Below are 18,386 nucleotides of genomic sequence, written 5' to 3'. Positions count from 1 at the left end.
ACCACGCACAAGGTTTATTCTTTCTTTTTTCAACCGCTCTCTTTTATACTACCATACTAATACTAAACCATACTGTATTACTAATACTATATTTAGTATATTACCTCTCTTTTTTTAAAATTTTATCCCACGATTTTGTAACCCAGTTTTCTTTTCACCCAGTGCCAATTATCTAATGTAATCCTGGGCGCTACACTTCCTCTGCCAACCTGGGGGGGCAGCGGACTGACCTCATGCCTCCTTCTATGCATGAGGAGTCCAAGCTGCTTCTTTTCACCTGACAGAGGGGAATTTCCCCGGCCGGACATAGCGCGTGGAAGGGACACGTTATTCCGACCAGTTCCTTTCCCCTCCATCAGGCGCCCCGGCTGGCCAGGGGGAGGTAGTTTTAGAGACCAGGATTACGGCATGTTTTTGTGAGGGTATCTACCCTAGGGGACACGGGGAGAACATGCAAACTCCACACAGAAAGGCCCTATCGCCAACCCCCGCCTCGGGTATGGGCACTGATGACGTGGAGGAGGGAACACGCCGCCTGTGCCCACAGCGTCCCCAGCAGGAATCGAACTATATTACCTCTCACAGTCTGTACCCACATTAACAATCTTACTGATAAACTATGCTAATTCAGAGCTCAGCGCTAACATCTACCCCTGTAATACAAGGTATAAAAACATTACCTCTTATTATAACAATCACATATAAGCTGGCAAGGTGGTTTAATGTTTTGGTAAGCATTGAGCTGAATGCGGCTGTGACCTCTCTGACCTGTTGGCTCTCCTGGTACGTTGGTGGAGGAACACTCTGGGTGGCCATCATCGTCACTGCTGGTGCTGGGGACACATGTTGCATCATGGGATAGGTTCACATCGAGACTGGGAAAGAAAACACATAAATAATGATCACAGTGTCAGCAAAGAAACATGAATTACCACAAATGGGTGGAATGGAACATAAGACATTTTAAAATGTATATCATGAATAGTAATAGTTAACTGTGATTAAAAGCGGTTACTCGTAAATTAGCGCATGGATACTACGCAACCGTGGGAAGGGTTTAGGATATGCAAGATGAAGCGGCCAGTAACTTCTATTTCAGCCTCAACCACCAGGTGCTGCTGTGATAAAATAATAGGAGAATCTTTAGTCTCACTTCACTGTCATTTGTTTCTCGTGCACAACACCATTTCCTAATGTATTCTCTCTCTCTCTCTCTCTCTCTCTCTCTCAAGCAAATGGGACTCAGTGTTTACGAACTCAACCATGCAAGCAGTCTTGTTACCCATCCTAGCATAAAAAACTGTGTTCACATGGACACAGTATAAAGTACAACCCAAGTTTACATGTTTACCAATTACATGCGGCCAAGCTTGTTCACCAATTACAGCTTGTTCTAAACAACATGTGCCGTAATAAGGTCACCTTGGTGACTGTGTATTGGTTGCTGGTGTTGTCTCGGCCACCAATCTAATCAAGGGGCTAATTAGGGCTCTTGCCAGTGGGTTTATTGCCATTGGCCGGGACCCCACAGGGCTGAAGTCCCCCCCCCCCAAACACACACACACACACACACACACACACACACACACACACACACACACACACACACACACACACACACACACACACACACACTTCATAACTATCACCACCCCCAGGAGCTAATTGGTTCAGCGTTGCTTACACACCTACGTACATGCTCACACACATGCACACACACACACACACACACACACACACTCACGCACGCACGGGCGCACGCACACATACGTGCAAGCAAGCAAGCACACAAGCACAGTTGATAGACTTGACACACCCACGCAGCCCGGCCCTACCTGTATCCCAATGTACGATAGGCAAACACAGCAGGTGCTTCACCCTGGAGCTATAATCAACCTACAATATGTTTCGCTATTTGCTGCTGTGTATTATTAGTTTGTTTTAAACTTCCCTTTTATTTAATTATCTTTTTTGTCTGCTTGAATTGCATGCTGCTCAACCTCCATAAATGCTTAGTGTTAAGAGTAAAATATAGCAATAACATAGCCATCGGCTATGTTATTGCTTGCATTTACAGGAACAAACTGCAGGTTGAAAAGGCCCTCAGCTCTGAACTCTGTAGTATCTGCACCTGGCTCGCTGATAACAAACTACGTATCTTTACACCTGGGAAAAACTGAATCCATTCTCTTTGGATCAAATTCTTGGTTAAGAGTGGGTGACAATATTATCAAACGAAAAGATGAAATTACCTACTATTCTAGAGGCAAATCTTTCTGGTGATAAAATGGATACCAACGTAATCAAAAAGGTCAAACAAAGAACAAGATTCCTGTACAGGATCTTCTCACTGGTAAACAAAAACACCTTGAAGACCCTAACGAGCCCTCGTACAAGGATTCTTCGACTATGCATGCACCTCTTGGTACCACAGCACTTCAAAGGCCCTTAAAACAAGGCTCCAGACTTCCCAAAACAAACTGTTCATGCTACTACTTGGCCTCATTCCCCGAACCCACCTCACCCCTGTCCACAGGGTGGAATGGCTTAGGGTTGATGACAGAGTAAAACATCTTGCAATGGGTCTGGTCCACAAGATGCACTACACCACCATGATACCCACATGTACCTGTCTAAATACTTCCTTAAAGGAGAATTCCATACTAGAAGGCTTTCTTACCTTTATTTGTAGTTGTTACGTCCCCACCAAAGAGGTCCAGGTGTTATTTTGTGCAAAAGTGCATTATTGGCTATTTCCCCTGCCATAAGCCCTCAATGGGGGTTGGGTTTCTGTGCTAATTCGCTTAATTCCATCGAAATAAGTAGTAAAGTGTGCCGCTTGGGATACTGTTCACATTATGAAGAGAGGATATATACAAAAAACTATATTTTTGAGCGATGGAAGTAAGCGAATTAGCACAACACCCCATAGCCCCATTCAATTCAATGCAATTCATTGAGGGCTTATGGTAGGGGAAATAGCCAATAATGCGCTTTTGCACAAAATAACACCTGGACCTCTTTGGTGGGGACGTAACAACTACAAATAAAGGTAAGAAAGCCTTTTAGTATGGAATTCTCCTTTAATGTAAACGAAGTTCACACCCATAACACCAGATGGAGTTCAACAAACCATGTGGGGGACTAAACAAGGGACTAAATTTGTTTCGTTCCTATGCCACCAAAATGTGGAACGCCCTACCAACAGTGATTAAGACATGCAAATCCCTTGACTCCTTCAAAACCACTCTCAAAGGGCACCTACGGACGCCTGCAACTGGCCCCCGTAAAATCTGTATCCCCCCACCCCGTTTCCCCCTTACTGTATATTTTTCTTTTCCCTTTTGAGTATATTTGTACTTCTACAATTGTTCTGATAAATTGAAAATGGTGGACCCTGTTGTAAACAAGAATGCTTTATCAGTGACAGTAATAGCCTTTTGTATTGAGTTGTGCGTTCACATGAAATATACCCATTCAGCAAACTGTTAATAAATACTCAATCAATAAATCAAAGATGGCCCAGGCCGTAGCGTAACGGTCTGGGCACCGGACTGGTAATCCAGTCGCAGTGTGCCGCGGGTTCGACTCCCGGACCCGACACGGCCTTTACTGCATGTCATCCCCCCATCTCTCTCCCGTTTCCTGTCAGCCTACTGTCTGTCCCTTCAAAAATCAATAAAAGGCGTAAGCCGCAAAAAAATATCTTAAAAAAAAAAAAAAAAAATCAAAGATGATCATTATTGTGAATTGTCATAATCACACAGCCCTTGTGTGTTCACTTGCACATTCACAAGTTCTTAATGTAAAAACACTCTCTCTCTCTCTCTCACACACACACACACACACAACCCAGGACAGAAATGTTGGCGCAGTCATGGACTCTAGACGTGAAGTTCAACAGCCACATTAGAAAGTTGCAAAGTCAGCCTATTATCATTGACTGCCAAACACGAGTTACCACGTTTTTTTTTTACGCTGGATGGCGCTGTTCGCCAACCTATGGGTCACTATTTGTTTCACACGTCAATCACATCACTGGAAAAAATGCTTTGTCAAGCCTGTAGGAGCCCGGGGAAAAACACCAAATCATGCATTCCCATGGGATGATGTAATACAACTGTGCTCTTCACAAGAGCCCGTGTATTTCATACGATTGTTGCTAATGGATCAGGAATTTCTAGGACACCTGTGCAGAGTCTTTTGAGGGCACCCGTGGAATGGAGCGACACAGAATATTCTATGATTTTTCAAAGGTTGTAGAAACATTCTCTGAATCCTGATAGTAAGAATGTATCAAGGATTAGAGTATTTGTATGCCTAAGCATCATTTGGAAAAACTTGTGTGCGTACACTTCGCAGTAGACAGTTAAGTCCAAAAGAAATTGACCAGACAGCTGTAGTTGATTCAGAACGCTGCTGCTCAAGTCCTTACTAATGCCAAGAAAGTGGTTCATTTCGCTCCAGTTCTCTTCACATCGTTACACTAGCTTCCTCTCTGTTGAATAATTTATTTCAAAATATCACTATAAAGCGCCAAAATACATTTCTGACATTCTGCTATGTTCTGAACCATCCAGACCAGGTGGTCTGTCCTGGGACCAGGTGGTCTGTCCTGGGACAGGTCTGCTTTCTGTCCCCATGTCAAAACGAAACGTGGAAAGAAAAGCAGCATTCAGTTTTTTTATGCACTACTTACAGGTATCTGGAACAAACTCCCAGAAAACTGCAGGTCTACTGCAACTCTCAATTGTTCAAATGCTGTTGTCTTTTACTGAGTATTTACGTCACTTCTCGTGCTGCTCTGTAGCTTTATTCTCATATTTTAGCTTTATTTCAGCTTCACATGTAATAGTGTTTCTGGCATTTACTGCAGGGCAGCACATTGTGGGTACTTTCTTCCTAAGTTCTACTGTCAGGAACACGGTTAATAGTTTAGAATATAATGTGCGGGCCTGGGCAATGGCTCAGTGGTCCAGGCACCTTGGCTGGTAATCCAGTCTGGCAGTGTGCCGCGCGTTCGACTCCCGATCCCGACGGCCTTTACTGCATGTCTTCCCCCCATCTCTCTCCCCATTTCCTGTCAGCCTACTGTCTGTCCCTCCATAAAAAATATAAAATACAGGCGAAAGTCACAAAAAAGAAAAAACATTACGAATATAATGCACACACACACACACACACACACACACACACACACACACACAGTTCCTTACTGTACAGTCATGTCTTGTTTATGATGACAGACTGTAACAATTGCAACATGGTTCCTGTAGGTCAAATGACTAAACACCCAGTGATGCCACAGAACGTATTTGTTGTGGTCAAATTAAGCTATAACCTGGGCAAGTTCGAGAGAACTATTACCTCTAAATTCAGCTCGCATACTGGTGCAATGTGGCCATACAAAATGAAAGCCAATGCATTGCAATGAATCAAATTGGAGACTCAAATATGTGCACCGTGCTCATATGTCATATCATGCGTTTTATCTCTAAAGGTGTTGCACACAACTTTTTTTATTTAGTAACTAACAATTTAAAGAAAAGGAAGCTGTGTGATCCTCCTGAGAATCACAGAATACACAAAAGGAGTCTCTCTGAATAGTGTCTGGGTCTCTGGGTCACCAGATACTCAGACAAGCCAGGAAGTGATGGTAACAGCTCATCCCTCTCTTCTCTTTGGATGCTGGACCATACGGAACACACGTTCCCCTCCAGTGAGCTCATCCCTCCTCCCCTGACATCAGAACCTGGCAACCCCACCGAGCAGAACGGTCAACATGCCAGTTCCTCTTCCCACCACACCTTTCAGACATGAGTGGCAAGCAGTCCAGTCGTTCCCATCCAAACCTTCATGTTAATAGTGTTCTGTAACTAAGTACATTTACTGTACTTTACTTTACTGGAGGATTTCCAATTGTCTGTACTTGTACAATTTTTACTACATCTACAAGCTTGTAGATCGGCAATTTTCCAAAGATTTTTATACTTTTGAAAACTTGTGAAAAGGGACATTCTGCCTATGAGTACTTTTTGGTACTTTAAGCACTTTTGATACAAATACACTTCTCAAGTAAATTTTGAATTCTGGACTTGTACTTGTAACAGAGTATTTCTACATGGCAGTATTGATCATTTTAATTAAGTAAAAAATGTGAGTAGATTTTCCACCACTGGTGATGGTGCAGTACTGTATGTGAATTTTGTAATTTATGTAATTGTTTCCAACATGTTTCCTGTTGACACATTCACATGTTTGTGTATATTTGCCAAGCATGCATGGTTTGTATGGATTCAGTGCCATGTCGTATACTGTATATGTGTGCACAAGTGAGATCACATGTGTTTGCGTGCCGTGTCTGTCTGCGAGCCATTTTGTAAACCGACTTCCCCTGCTTTCTCTTCTCATTCCAACTGGTATCAGCTGAAAGGCATCTTCTCCGTTATCAGCACCTAATTTTAATTGCAAATGCAGTAAGCGTGTTAGTGATTAAATGGAAAATTGCACATTAATTGATGAGACTAAAGATAAAGCAATTCCAATTACTGCACAGTATTTTAGACGGCCTCTCAAGTTTTGCCATCCCTCGAGGAATAAGCCACCTAATGGCAGATTTGAGGAAGCAATGGCTTGCACACACACACACACACACACACACACACACACACACACACACACACACACACACACACACACACACACACACACACACAACCTTGTCTACCATTAAACACATACTGTACCATTCCAACAACACCAACAAACGAGACCTTCCAAAGTCAGATTCAACACCCAATAAAATGTGCCACATGAATCCTATAGGATAAAGTGCAATTGTTGTAGAAATCTACCTGCTAAAACAAGCAGAATCATCTCGCATCACTTCTCAGTTCTCACTGAACCCATGACTGATGCAGTTGTACGATAAATCATAAAATAAGTATTTTACATGACATGTTTGTTCCTTAACAATAGAACTTTGAATTATCACAGGATTCATAATGCATACAAATCGAAAATTGCCTGTAGTCATAATCAAAATTCAAAAGCGAGCATAAAATGGAAAATGTAAAGTAAGCATAAAATTATTCTTAAAAAAAGAAACATCAAAGGCTTTTTGTGAATTTGGAGTTGAGGCAGCTCCAGTCTTTCAAATCCAATCTCAGCCATAAAATTGTCCTATGGCATGCTATATTGATAATTTGATATAAAGTCAGTAGGTGGTATTTATTATCAGTATTATCACACTTTCACCCAGTAACCACCAAATTAAAAAACATCTCAGGTGCTATTTCTATCTATCTATCAATCTACGGTATCCATCCATCCATCCATCCATCCATCCATCCATAGGCTATCGATCTAATATATCTAAAGTATCTATCCATCTGTTTAGCTATAGTATGTGCATTTGAGCGACTAAGTCGTCAGATTTTCATCATTGGCTGGCCTGGCTAGCTTCTAGTCTAAGACAATGGGACACTTACCCATAAAACACATACTGAAAAGTGAAAACGCTGTAAAACCCATATTCTAAAACGTTGAATCTGAACTAGTTTTGTAAATCAATGCCCTACTTCATGACTATACTGTCATTCTACAGTGTCACACAAATAGCATATGAGGTTTCCACCCCAACAGCAGCAATGCATTGTTTTAAAATCAGACCCGTCTGAAATGAGTGGTGCTGTACTGTACTTGTGCTGTACGTATTGTACTGTACTGTACAAGCCCTCCTCCCTGACCTGTTTGTGCGTGCGTGCGTGCGTGCATGCATGCGTGAGTGCGTGTGTTACGAAACAGTGACACTTGGTGGTGAACAAACGCTATAACGCTATATCCGTGCTCGGACGGACCCAGCCTGGGACACCATGGCATACATCACATATATAAAAAGTAGTTATCATAAAACATGCGTAAGCTAAGAACGTGCAATGGAGTGGCTGCAATGGAGTGGCTGCACCACTCAAAAATAACAAAGTAGATGGTAGAGTCCGACAGAGGTCAATGATATAGCTATAGAGTTAAGAGTTATTGTGGTCGGTGTGTATCTGTAGGATATTATCACAGCCTACACACAGTCAAATCAATGTCCATTTGGTTCAAATAAAACAGAGGATATTTACTGTGTACTGATGAGTCTCTGTCTAAGCACATATAAATAGACATGTTAGTCATTAGTGTGTTCAGTGAGTTCAATACGAATGTGTGTACAGTGTACACTATTTTGATGTTACAGTTTAGCCCTGTAGAGGAGGGTGCAGAATAGATCACTTTCCTCACCAAACCAAAAACAGGTGATGACTGTGAGTCAAGGGGATGTGGTGAGATGATTGTGGTCATGTGTGTGTTTCCAGCCCTGCACGCATACATAAACTCACACACACACACACACACACACACACACACACACACACACACACACACACACACACACACACACACACACACACACACACATACACACACACACACACACACACAAGGAATGGATCTAATTCCAACATAAATTAATACATTTCCTTAAAACAAAGGAGGATGTTGCAATCATTGTGTTTTAGAGGAATGTGGTGGAGATGTTTAGGCATAATGTGGATCAAGGTAGATGGGTATGTATGTACAGTATGTATTGTGATTCTGGAAACATCACCATTTCCGGTTCAACGTATTGATCAAAGGTCTGAAACTCAAAACGAATCAATGATGAGTGCTAATATTTGTATTTTATTCAGTCCCGGGTTCCTATAATGCCAAATGAAATGGATAACGTGACACGCTGTGAGTTTGTAGATCTGCTATTTGCCAAATGTTTGCCTGTTTTGACATGCTCAGAATAGGGGCGCCAGGTTTCATGTGGTTAAAAAACCTCTATTAGCACATGGCTGTCACCTATGGGTTTTGTGTTTTTAGAAACCACAATGGAGTCCTTTTATTGCATCTGTTAGCAATGCTAAATGTAATTCAAGTCAACAGGATTTGCCACAATGACTGCTGTTAATATGCTGTTACCGGTATTTGGGTTTCACTGTGCAAGTCCACAGCTTGTTAATTAAAACATGTTAAAATATTTTACCTTGGTGGCATCACAATACCATCATGGTATTCTGAGGCTTGGCACATACAGTATAGACCGATTCACAGAGGGTTTCCTGGGTGCGGCCATTACTGAGGTGTATCATTAAGCGCAACAGCACTGATTAGCTACACCTGGCCTACGGAGCACCTGCTCCATGGATTACACCTCAGTAATGGCCGCGCCCAGGGCACCCCTCTGTGAATCGGTCTATAGTGGTCAGTAAAATTCGAATCAAGTTCTGCATATTTACCAGATACCACTTGCACTGGTCCATGCACGCATGTGTGTAATTCCTGTGTACTGCATTCAAGTCATGAGAGCGTAGAAACCAAAAAATGGATGAGGGATGGCATTTTAACCACTTCATTGACCAGGGTTCACCAGTGGTCTGTCTTGGGTGCCCCCCCTCCTTTACCCACTCATAACATAAAATCTCTTCACCGAAAATAACAGATCTACAAGATCACAGTGCACCGTGCTGCAACTCAATATCAGCGTGTAGGTCTGCTTTTTTTGGTCTGTAACCAAGTATAAATCAGTCATAAGACTATCACACAAATATGTGGCCAGTTAGTTGCCCAAAAAAAGGCCCCCTCTCATTTAATCTCTCCAGTTTGAGCCTTGCGGTAAAGAGGTTGACCTGGAAATGTAATGAATAATATTTGGAAGTGGGTCTGTCACCTTGGCCAGATATCATGCATCTTAACACCCTGAGTCACCAGCATTAGAGCCAGATGAATAAATAAATCAGGTGTTTTGAATTATGTGCAGGATCTAATCATCGCCTCATTGTCAGCACTGATTTGCAATGCAAACACCGGGAGCGGCCTTGATGGCATTGAGTGAAAAGCTAGATATAATGGGCTGAGCGGTAATGAGGTTGCGCGTGCTGTTACGCGTGCCTGTGTGCGTGTGCATGTGCGTGTGTGTATGGGGGGAGGGGGCACTGTGTACTGTGGTTGGGTGCTTGTATGGATGCAGGCATCGAACCACACAGATCAGAGTGAAGCCATACAAACGTGTCGTATACAATACACCGTGTCAGTGGAATTGCGTTGCTAGGGAACAGCTCGGGTCCAAGTTTACTTCCTGTCAGCGACTGATATTGACAAACACTGTGACAACAGGAAATAAACCTGGACCCACTTAGAATGTCGTCAAGTGAGAAAAGGTGCTACACATTCATAGTTCTTGGGGTGGGGGGAGGGGGGTGCAAGCACAAACATATTCATTAATTAATGCTCAAATTCAGACACAAAAAGGCTTTAGCCAGCATCATCCTGAGGGCAACACACATACGCACGCATGCACGCACACATGCGTGCAAATACGTTCATTGCAGCTAGGAGCAAAGACAGGCACACCAGTGGTCCTAAGGCTACAAAGCCCTTCAGGCTATGACGAGAGATCCTCTCACGTACTGTAGCTCGCTCGGCCCAAGTCTCCGCTCCCAGACCACCTCATTAACCTGAGCCGGCAGCCGTCTCTCTCTCTCTCTCTCCACACCGTGCTCCTCACCTTCCCGTACTTTGAATACAAACCAGTTGTCTATCATTTATTCACCAGCTCTTGTTGACGGGACTCATCCTCGCGGGCGGTTGAAGTTGGGGTTTGATGCGCCATAGTTAGGAAAGCAACTCTCGAGTCTCGACACCGTTATAGCAAGCACTGAGTTAAAGTTCACGGTCAGAGTAATGAAAACTGAAAAGTGTTATTGTGGTCTGATTAGTTAAAGGAAGTTTCTTTGTCGAGCAGTATTCTAGTTTTTAAAATGGAAGGCCAGCTAAAAAGAACCTTCACGCAAATGGTGAACAAGGTGTTTTGCTATGGAAACATTTATTGTTTTCAACATCAGAAGATTAATTAGGAGGTTATCACTTTCGATATCAAATGACACTGATCATCTGTATCACTTTGTCAACCTCATGCCATGTGGACAAAGATACAGAACCTTTTTTTTTTTTTTTTTAAACATATGTTTATTGATTTTCTTTAAAGTACAAAGAAGTATTTTTCAAAACAATTTACATATATTTCCCCCCCCCACATCCCCATGGCAAGATACAGAACCTTAGCGTGGAACAAGGTCTGCTTTAGTGAGAGTTTTGTTCCCTCAGCCATCCAGGCATTAAACAAACTGCCCCACCGATTGGATGGTAGTGTGTACAGTGCAGACCTCATGGCTATGTATTGAATTGGTGATGTGTTTTTCTGTGCTATGTGTTGTTTTTTTGTGGGTGTTTTGAACAGACCAGTGAAGACGAATACCCCTTCGGGGACAATACAAATTTACATTATTATTATTATCACATGTATAGTATAAAAATGTGCCTTAAGGTTAATGCGTAATTTGGGCAAGTGATTAGGTTAAAAGCAATGCTTCTCAAGCATTTCTGGTTCAGGTCCCAATTGAAAACCATGAAATCATTCGCCAATTGCGGCCCACCCATCTTACCACTTAACACAGCAGCTATTTGGCTATTATGGTTATAATATAGTGGGTAGGCCGACTACATATTCAGAGCACGTTTATTTTAATGATCAATCATTGTGTTCTGGCTTGGATCAATGGAACCAATATAGCATACTCAAAGTTCCTAATTATCTGTATCACAAAGAAAACACATTATCATGGTTTTAAAGAAAATAATGACAACCATGACTTTCTTTTTTACATTTTATTATTTTAAGATATTTTTTTTGCGGCTTACGCCTTTTATTGATTTTTGAAGGGACAGACAGTAGGCTGACAGGAAACGGGAGAGAGATGGGGGGATGACATGCAGTAAAGGCCGTGTCGGGTCCGGGAGTCGAACACGCGGCACACTGCGACTGGATTACCAGTCCGGTGCCCAGACCGTTACGCTACGGCCTGGGCACATTTTATTATTTTAATACTAATCAAAATCGTTTTGCCAAATATTTGGGGGCCCACTCACCCAGGCTGGGGATCGGTTTACAGCTACTGTATCACAACAACCTCCTGTTGTGCTTAAACACCTGCTAGGCCAGTCTATGTATCGGCCAGGAAAATGTAATTAGACATTAGACATTCCCAAACTAAAAAAAACACACTGAATGTAAAACGGTCCTTTGTTGTACAGTAACTAGGATACAAGCTGGAAAATTGCTATTTTAGTTGTTCACAATTCTGTGCAGGTTCTTTGTATTGATAATTAAAATGTAAAAACCACCATGGTTCGAATCCACCATGGTGCGTCTGGCTTTGTCGCGTGTGTCTATACGAACACAATTGTCCCGTGTTCGAGGGAACAAAGCCGGACGGGGAGGGTGATATTTTGTAAGTGCACACGCAGTCCTACGGGCTGGGGCAGCACCTGTCCTACGGGCTGGGGCAGCACCAGTCCTACGGGCTGGGGCAGCACCAGTCCTACGGGCTGGGGCAGCACCAGTCCTACGGGCTGGGGCAGCACCAGTCCTACGGGCTGGGGCAGCACCTGTCCTACGGGCTGGGGCAGCACCAGTCCTACGGGCTGGGGCAGCACCTGTCAGCAGGAAGTGTTGGATGGAGATGCTATACATCCTCCCGGTGAAGGCTCCTCACTGGCATGCGAGTCAGTAGTAGGATACAACAGCAGTGACAACACCACACAGACATGTGTGTAGGGAGGTAATAATTGGCGAATAGACGAAATTGGGCATAACAAGGGGTAAAAAGCACCAAAAAACTAACAAATGACATTTTTACCCCGACCTTAAAACTGCAACCATGGCAACATATTCTTTCACGTTCAGCCTCCTAATGAACGTCCTTCATATATTCAAATATGCCCCACAAATATAATGAAGACAGTAGGATTTCCCGTGGGGTACGGCAGTGTGCAAGACGTTGTTTTCTTTCCTCCTCCTGACAATGGCGTCAGCGGTCCAATCTTACTCCAATTCTTGTTTTCATTGTACTTATGTAAATGACTGTTTGGATATTACCGATTGCGATTTGATTGTTTTTTCGTCCTGCTTTTTAAAATTAGATTAAAGTCTCAACTAAAATGGGTGATGGTAAAACTACAGTGCAGTGTTGTTTTTTTTTCTCTCTCCCTCTCTCTTTTTTAATTCCCCAAGGGCAGACGGTTTGCATGCAAATAACCTTATTAGCATAGCTGAAAGCTCTTATTGTAATTAGGTGGGGGTTTTTTTCTGAAGGGGCTACATGTACTGTACAAAGCAAAGATGAAAAGGCGATTCAAATCGCAGATAACTTATTTGACAAACTTTAATCAGATTGGTTAGACCTTATTTTACCCCTTTTCAGGGTGCAGCAGGGAGGAGGGGCAGAGGTGTTCCCACTCGTTAGTGTCACTGGTGAACTGAGCACATATACTTGCTAGTAAAATAAGTAAACTACATTCTCTAAGACAGGCGTTCCCAAACTCTCGAGACCTAATAAAGATAAATGTTGATGCGCTGTGAGCTTGTAGATCGTCTATTTTCAATACTTTTTTCCTAAATTAATATCCTACAGTACATCAGGGGTGGGAAACTTTGTTTATGGAGAGGGACACTATTTCCACCCTCACTCCAGCCACATTGTCAGGCAGAAACCTCTTAACTCCGCCCTTAATGCCCTACTTCATTCTATGTCACACAAAAGTATATATACTTTTATAAAGCTATATTTGAATTGGAATCCTGAATTAGTTTTTTACTATTTTTGAATTGGAATCCTGAAGTCGGCTAACATTTTACTTAATTTCAAAAGCATTTAGTTATACTCATGTTAACTTTATATGAACTTAAATAGACGATACATTTTAACACTAGTCAGTAAGCTACTAGACTGAAGTAATTAAAGCAGGTTATGTTTGCATGTTTGGAATTGTAACTAGCTAAAATCAATAATATATAATATATAGTATTTGGATATTAAGTCGAGGGCCGCATTAAGTGAAAGTGGGGGCCGCCAGTTGCCCATATTTGCCCTACATTGTCAGCCCAAAAGTAGCAAAAATAGCCCATCTACAGTACAAGCTCACACTGTGTCGCATCATGACGTCATGTCACGGTTAAGTGTGTCTTTGGGTTTTACATGTGTGAATGAAAAGTATTAACCAGAGCTTGTGACTAAATGATCCACTGGAACACATGCAGGTTCAGGGGTTGACAGACACTAAGGGTTGCCCACCTGGCCCTGGCAGGTGAAGTTTGCTTTCATGTTGCCCGACCGGGCAAGTGCTCATTTGAGAGGGGACACAACCGTCACAACACAAGACAAGATAATTATTTGTCTAAAAACCTGAACGTGGCCAGAGAGATCTGTCTTCTGGTCTGTGGAATGTAAAATAAGAGCACTGTTTACCTATAATGTGCCATTTCCACTGTTGCTAAAAATATAAAATAACAAGTGTGAACACTTAGTCATATTCATATACCGTAGCTATGTGGGTATCTGTCCTAAAAAGTAAAAAAAAGAAAAGTGTTCAAAACCAAAATTTACCAATCATTTTATAATGGACGATTTTCTTTCCGGGCAAGTGGGCATGACTTTTGGGCAAGTAGAACATCAGAGACCTTAGTGTCAACTCCTGCAGGTTCATATTCTTTTTACCCTTTTCTGAAAAGTAACGCTTTTGGACATGCAAGGTTTCCACGAGACAGCAATGATATCGACATCGTTATACATACTGCAGGTATAGTGCAGGGCTGAATGCCTGTGTCCTGCGGTTGACACACGGCAGCAGCATTTCCTCCCCTTAAGCTGATAACCATCAGAACATTGAAGGTAGAAAGATTCTGCTGAAATTGGAAAGGCCGAGCTCGGTGAGAGGGAAATGTAATCTTCAAGAGCTTCTCTGGCGAATCGTCTTGCGACGCTCCTCTCTATCCCGTTCCTGCAGCGATGTCGTGTTTGCAGACGACACATATTGTGCATTTTATCTGCTATTGCATCTCCGGGGCCCTTCTTTTAAATGGATACCTCCCTTATCACAGAGCAAGTGAGTGCCATCTGTGTCACTCCACATCAACTTCAGTGTGTGGTGGGGCTACGTGACTGAAAAGTGAATGCCATGGGACACACGGTGTGTGTGGCGTGATCTATTCTCCATCCAAAAACAGCAGATCTACAAGCTCACGATCCAAAACACTGAGCTTGGCATTTTCTGTGAGCGACCCTGTCGTGGGAAGGAAGTATAAATCAGGCGCATACTGATTTATGCCTACGGGCTTCATGGAAAATAATCTCTTCAACATTTACAGCTCAATGACCATACAATAAAAGATTATATTTCATACATTACAGCTCAATGACCATACAATAAAAGATTATATTTCATACACACACAACAGATCGAGTGCAGTATGTACTTTATCTGCAGTTCAGTGCATCAGGGTGACAACATCTGGGACAGATGTTGAGGAAGAATTCAGCAAAAAGTTGAGCTTGTCACAAGTCACAAGTCTTGACATTAATCTACATACGGAGTGGCAGAAGACAAAATAAATAAACCAAGATGCCTATTTTTGCAAACAATTTATTTTACCTATAACTGGATCGATCGGTGTGAAACTCTGCACATACATTCCTCATAGGCCAAAGAAAAATCTGCCTTTTATAGTGCCACCAGGAGGCAGATTTTTGCATAATACATTTAGCTCCCACAGATTTTGTCCAAACGTCACACACATTGGTACACATTATCTCTATTGCCATGTGATCAAGACAGATGGATCTGTCTGATTTGAACAGTTAGGAGCTAATTGTCTTGCTCAAAGACACTTGGACGTGTATACTGGGTGAGGGTGAACCGCCAACCTTCCAAGTCCCAGATGGTCTCTATACCCGCTAAGCTGTACAGCTGCAAGCTACAGTCGTCTACTTAATTAGCTCCTCTTTTACTGCCCGCATTGATTCAGTCTACGTCCCTCACTGCCTCTGGAGTCTGGATGCAGTGGGGACTTTTATTTTGAAGACCCCCAAATTCACCTAAAGCTAATGTGGCTACAGTCTTTTTAAAAGTCATCAGAAGCATTAATATTGTAACCGCGAGGTAGCGACGATTTAGTAATGAGCCTCAAAACACACACACACCTCAATCAGAAAAGTTCAGATCACGGTTACAATTGGCAGTGGACAGGGGGGAATCATTTCATTGACGGTCCGGACCACAGGCGAGCCGAGTGGTGGATATCTGAGACAATTCTGATGAATAAAAACCTAAAGAAAGAGACATCTTAGACGTCAACGGCAGCAAGTGTCATTGTAAAAAAAGACGTCAAAGACTGCGAGTTAATTAGCTCCATAATCCCTGTCAGCAAACAAAACATACGTATAGTTATGATTGAAACATGGTCACATGTGCATTCATTCCTAGCAGCATGTATGCATGATGCAGCTACATTGATACGAACACCTACCTTCAGGCAAGCACACAGAGAGAAACCCAGTAATTATCAACGTTGAGAGTGAGGGCAGGGTTAAATTGTCAACCCTGGTCATCATAGCTGATAATTATAGCTCCTGGACATCCAACAGTTGAAAAGCTGTTGCCCAGGACGGAGATTAATCAAAAGTTCCGTCTTTAATCATATCATAACGGAGCGCACCAGTCTACATGCTGCTAACGTCGATTGAGCAACATTCAATGTCATTTCCGGTTGGGACGTCATCCAAAATCTTCAAACGTGAATAACTCTTGATCTAAAATCTAAATCAATGCTTCCAATTCTAACCAAAGATTGTGTTTTTGACTTCCCGTTGTTGTCGATCCACTCGGGGTGTTTTGGCTAGAGCTATAGCTGCTTCTAGCTACTTCCAAAATGGCACGGAGCAACCTTGAAATAGGCCCTAAGCTGCAAATTTCTGGGTGCCCCGATTTAATGGTTCCATATACCCCCGGGTGTTCGGGGTGTTAACCCTGGCATCCTTATTTGGGGCATGACATTATAGGCATGGTCAAAACTGACAAAAACGTCCTTTTCTATTGTGAAAATAGCAGATCTACAATTGGAGAGATTGGATATTTTCAGTATCTGTTATATATTACAATTATTTTACTTACTTTAATTAGGGTTAAAGGTCAAATGTCATAGGTTAAAAAAAATCTTTATATGTATTTATATGCAAATATCATGACCAATGGCATTGCAATGAACATCAATGATGACGTTTACAATACAAACAATAATAATTAAGTAATTCATTAAAATAAAAATGTTACCGAAAAGCAACGCTGGGTCTTACAGGGTAGGTTAAATGGGCACAAGCAGCCAAGAGTGTGTAAAGAGAGAGAGTGTGAGTGTGTGTGTGCGTGCGTGTGTGTGTGCGTGCGTGCAATATTTGGAACCCGAGATGTAGTGGAGTAGAAGTAAAAGTATTGGAAATTGAAAATACTCAAGTAAAGTACAAATACCTCAAAATGGTACTTATGTACAGTACTTAAGTAAATGTACTTAGTTACTTTCCTATACCACTGGCAGTGAGTGGCAGCTCAGACTTGCATAGTCTAGCGCGTGAAGCAAAGAGTGCAGACAAGAGACATCTGGGGGAATGGTTACACAGCCAGTGTTCTTTTAACTCTAAGAAAAAAATGAAAAGATAAACTACTAGACTACTAGCTGATATCGGTTTTGGCCGATGCCAATTCTGATATTTAAAAGAAAATATCTGATCAACAAATCTCACAACGCACACAATTTTAATTGTATATATATTTTTTTTTAAATCACACCTGTGTGAAGTGAGGGGAGATCTTACATCATCTCATTCTGGCCAATCAGAATTTGCGTCCTCACCTTTGTCTTCAATGTTTGTGTTGAAATGCAATGTTTGTGTTTACACGAACACTCAAAATTGTCCATTCATTGTCAATGGGATTTAACGTTTGTGTAGGACAAAGTTTGTGCACACACACCAACAGCTGGACATAGGAGGGCTATCACCCCTCAAAGAAAAGTTGTTCGTTCAGACACACGGCCAGATGTAATGTCCTGGGGTCTAGTTAGGTCTATAGTATATAACAATAAAGAAATCATTTAAAAAAACCATTTAAAAATATACATATTTAGCCACTTGTTCAAATGCCCCCGCCCCCTTGTCAAAAGAGCTAACAATGCTAAAACAAAAGAAAGCAGCAAATGAAAAGGAAATTACACTCATCTTTTACTTTCTCTAATAACAACCTAAAACATGAACCTTAATTGGTACATGGTTGTACTAAACAAAGTACATTATGTTAAGTTGGCAGTTCACTAAGAAAGTTTTTGTATCTATCTATCTATCTATCTATCTATCTATCTATCTATCTATCTATCTATCTATCTATATCTATCTATCTATATCTATATCTAT

General features: G+C 41.9%; 1 protein-coding gene across 4 annotated transcripts in view; it reads right to left on the bottom strand.

The window, feature by feature from the left end:
* pknox2 (pbx/knotted 1 homeobox 2) overlaps positions 1–18,386 on the bottom strand; it is a 98,235-nt gene that overhangs the window by 35,207 nt on the left and 44,642 nt on the right. For all 4 annotated transcript variants that reach the window (XM_083780465.1, XM_083780468.1, XM_083780466.1 and 1 more), the window contains exon 3: positions 769–875. In XM_083780465.1, the coding sequence (XP_083636591.1) occupies positions 769–855 (87 nt within the window). In that variant the 5' untranslated portion in view covers positions 856–875. The remainder of the gene's footprint in view (positions 1–768; positions 876–18,386) is intronic.

This window comes from Protomyctophum parallelum, assembly GCF_964188405.1.
Source record: "Protomyctophum parallelum genome assembly, chromosome: 1".
NCBI classification, from domain to species: Eukaryota; Metazoa; Chordata; class Actinopteri; order Myctophiformes; family Myctophidae; genus Protomyctophum; species Protomyctophum parallelum.
The sequence above is the reverse complement of the archived record's forward strand: the minus strand, read 5'-3'. Positions and strand labels throughout refer to the sequence as shown.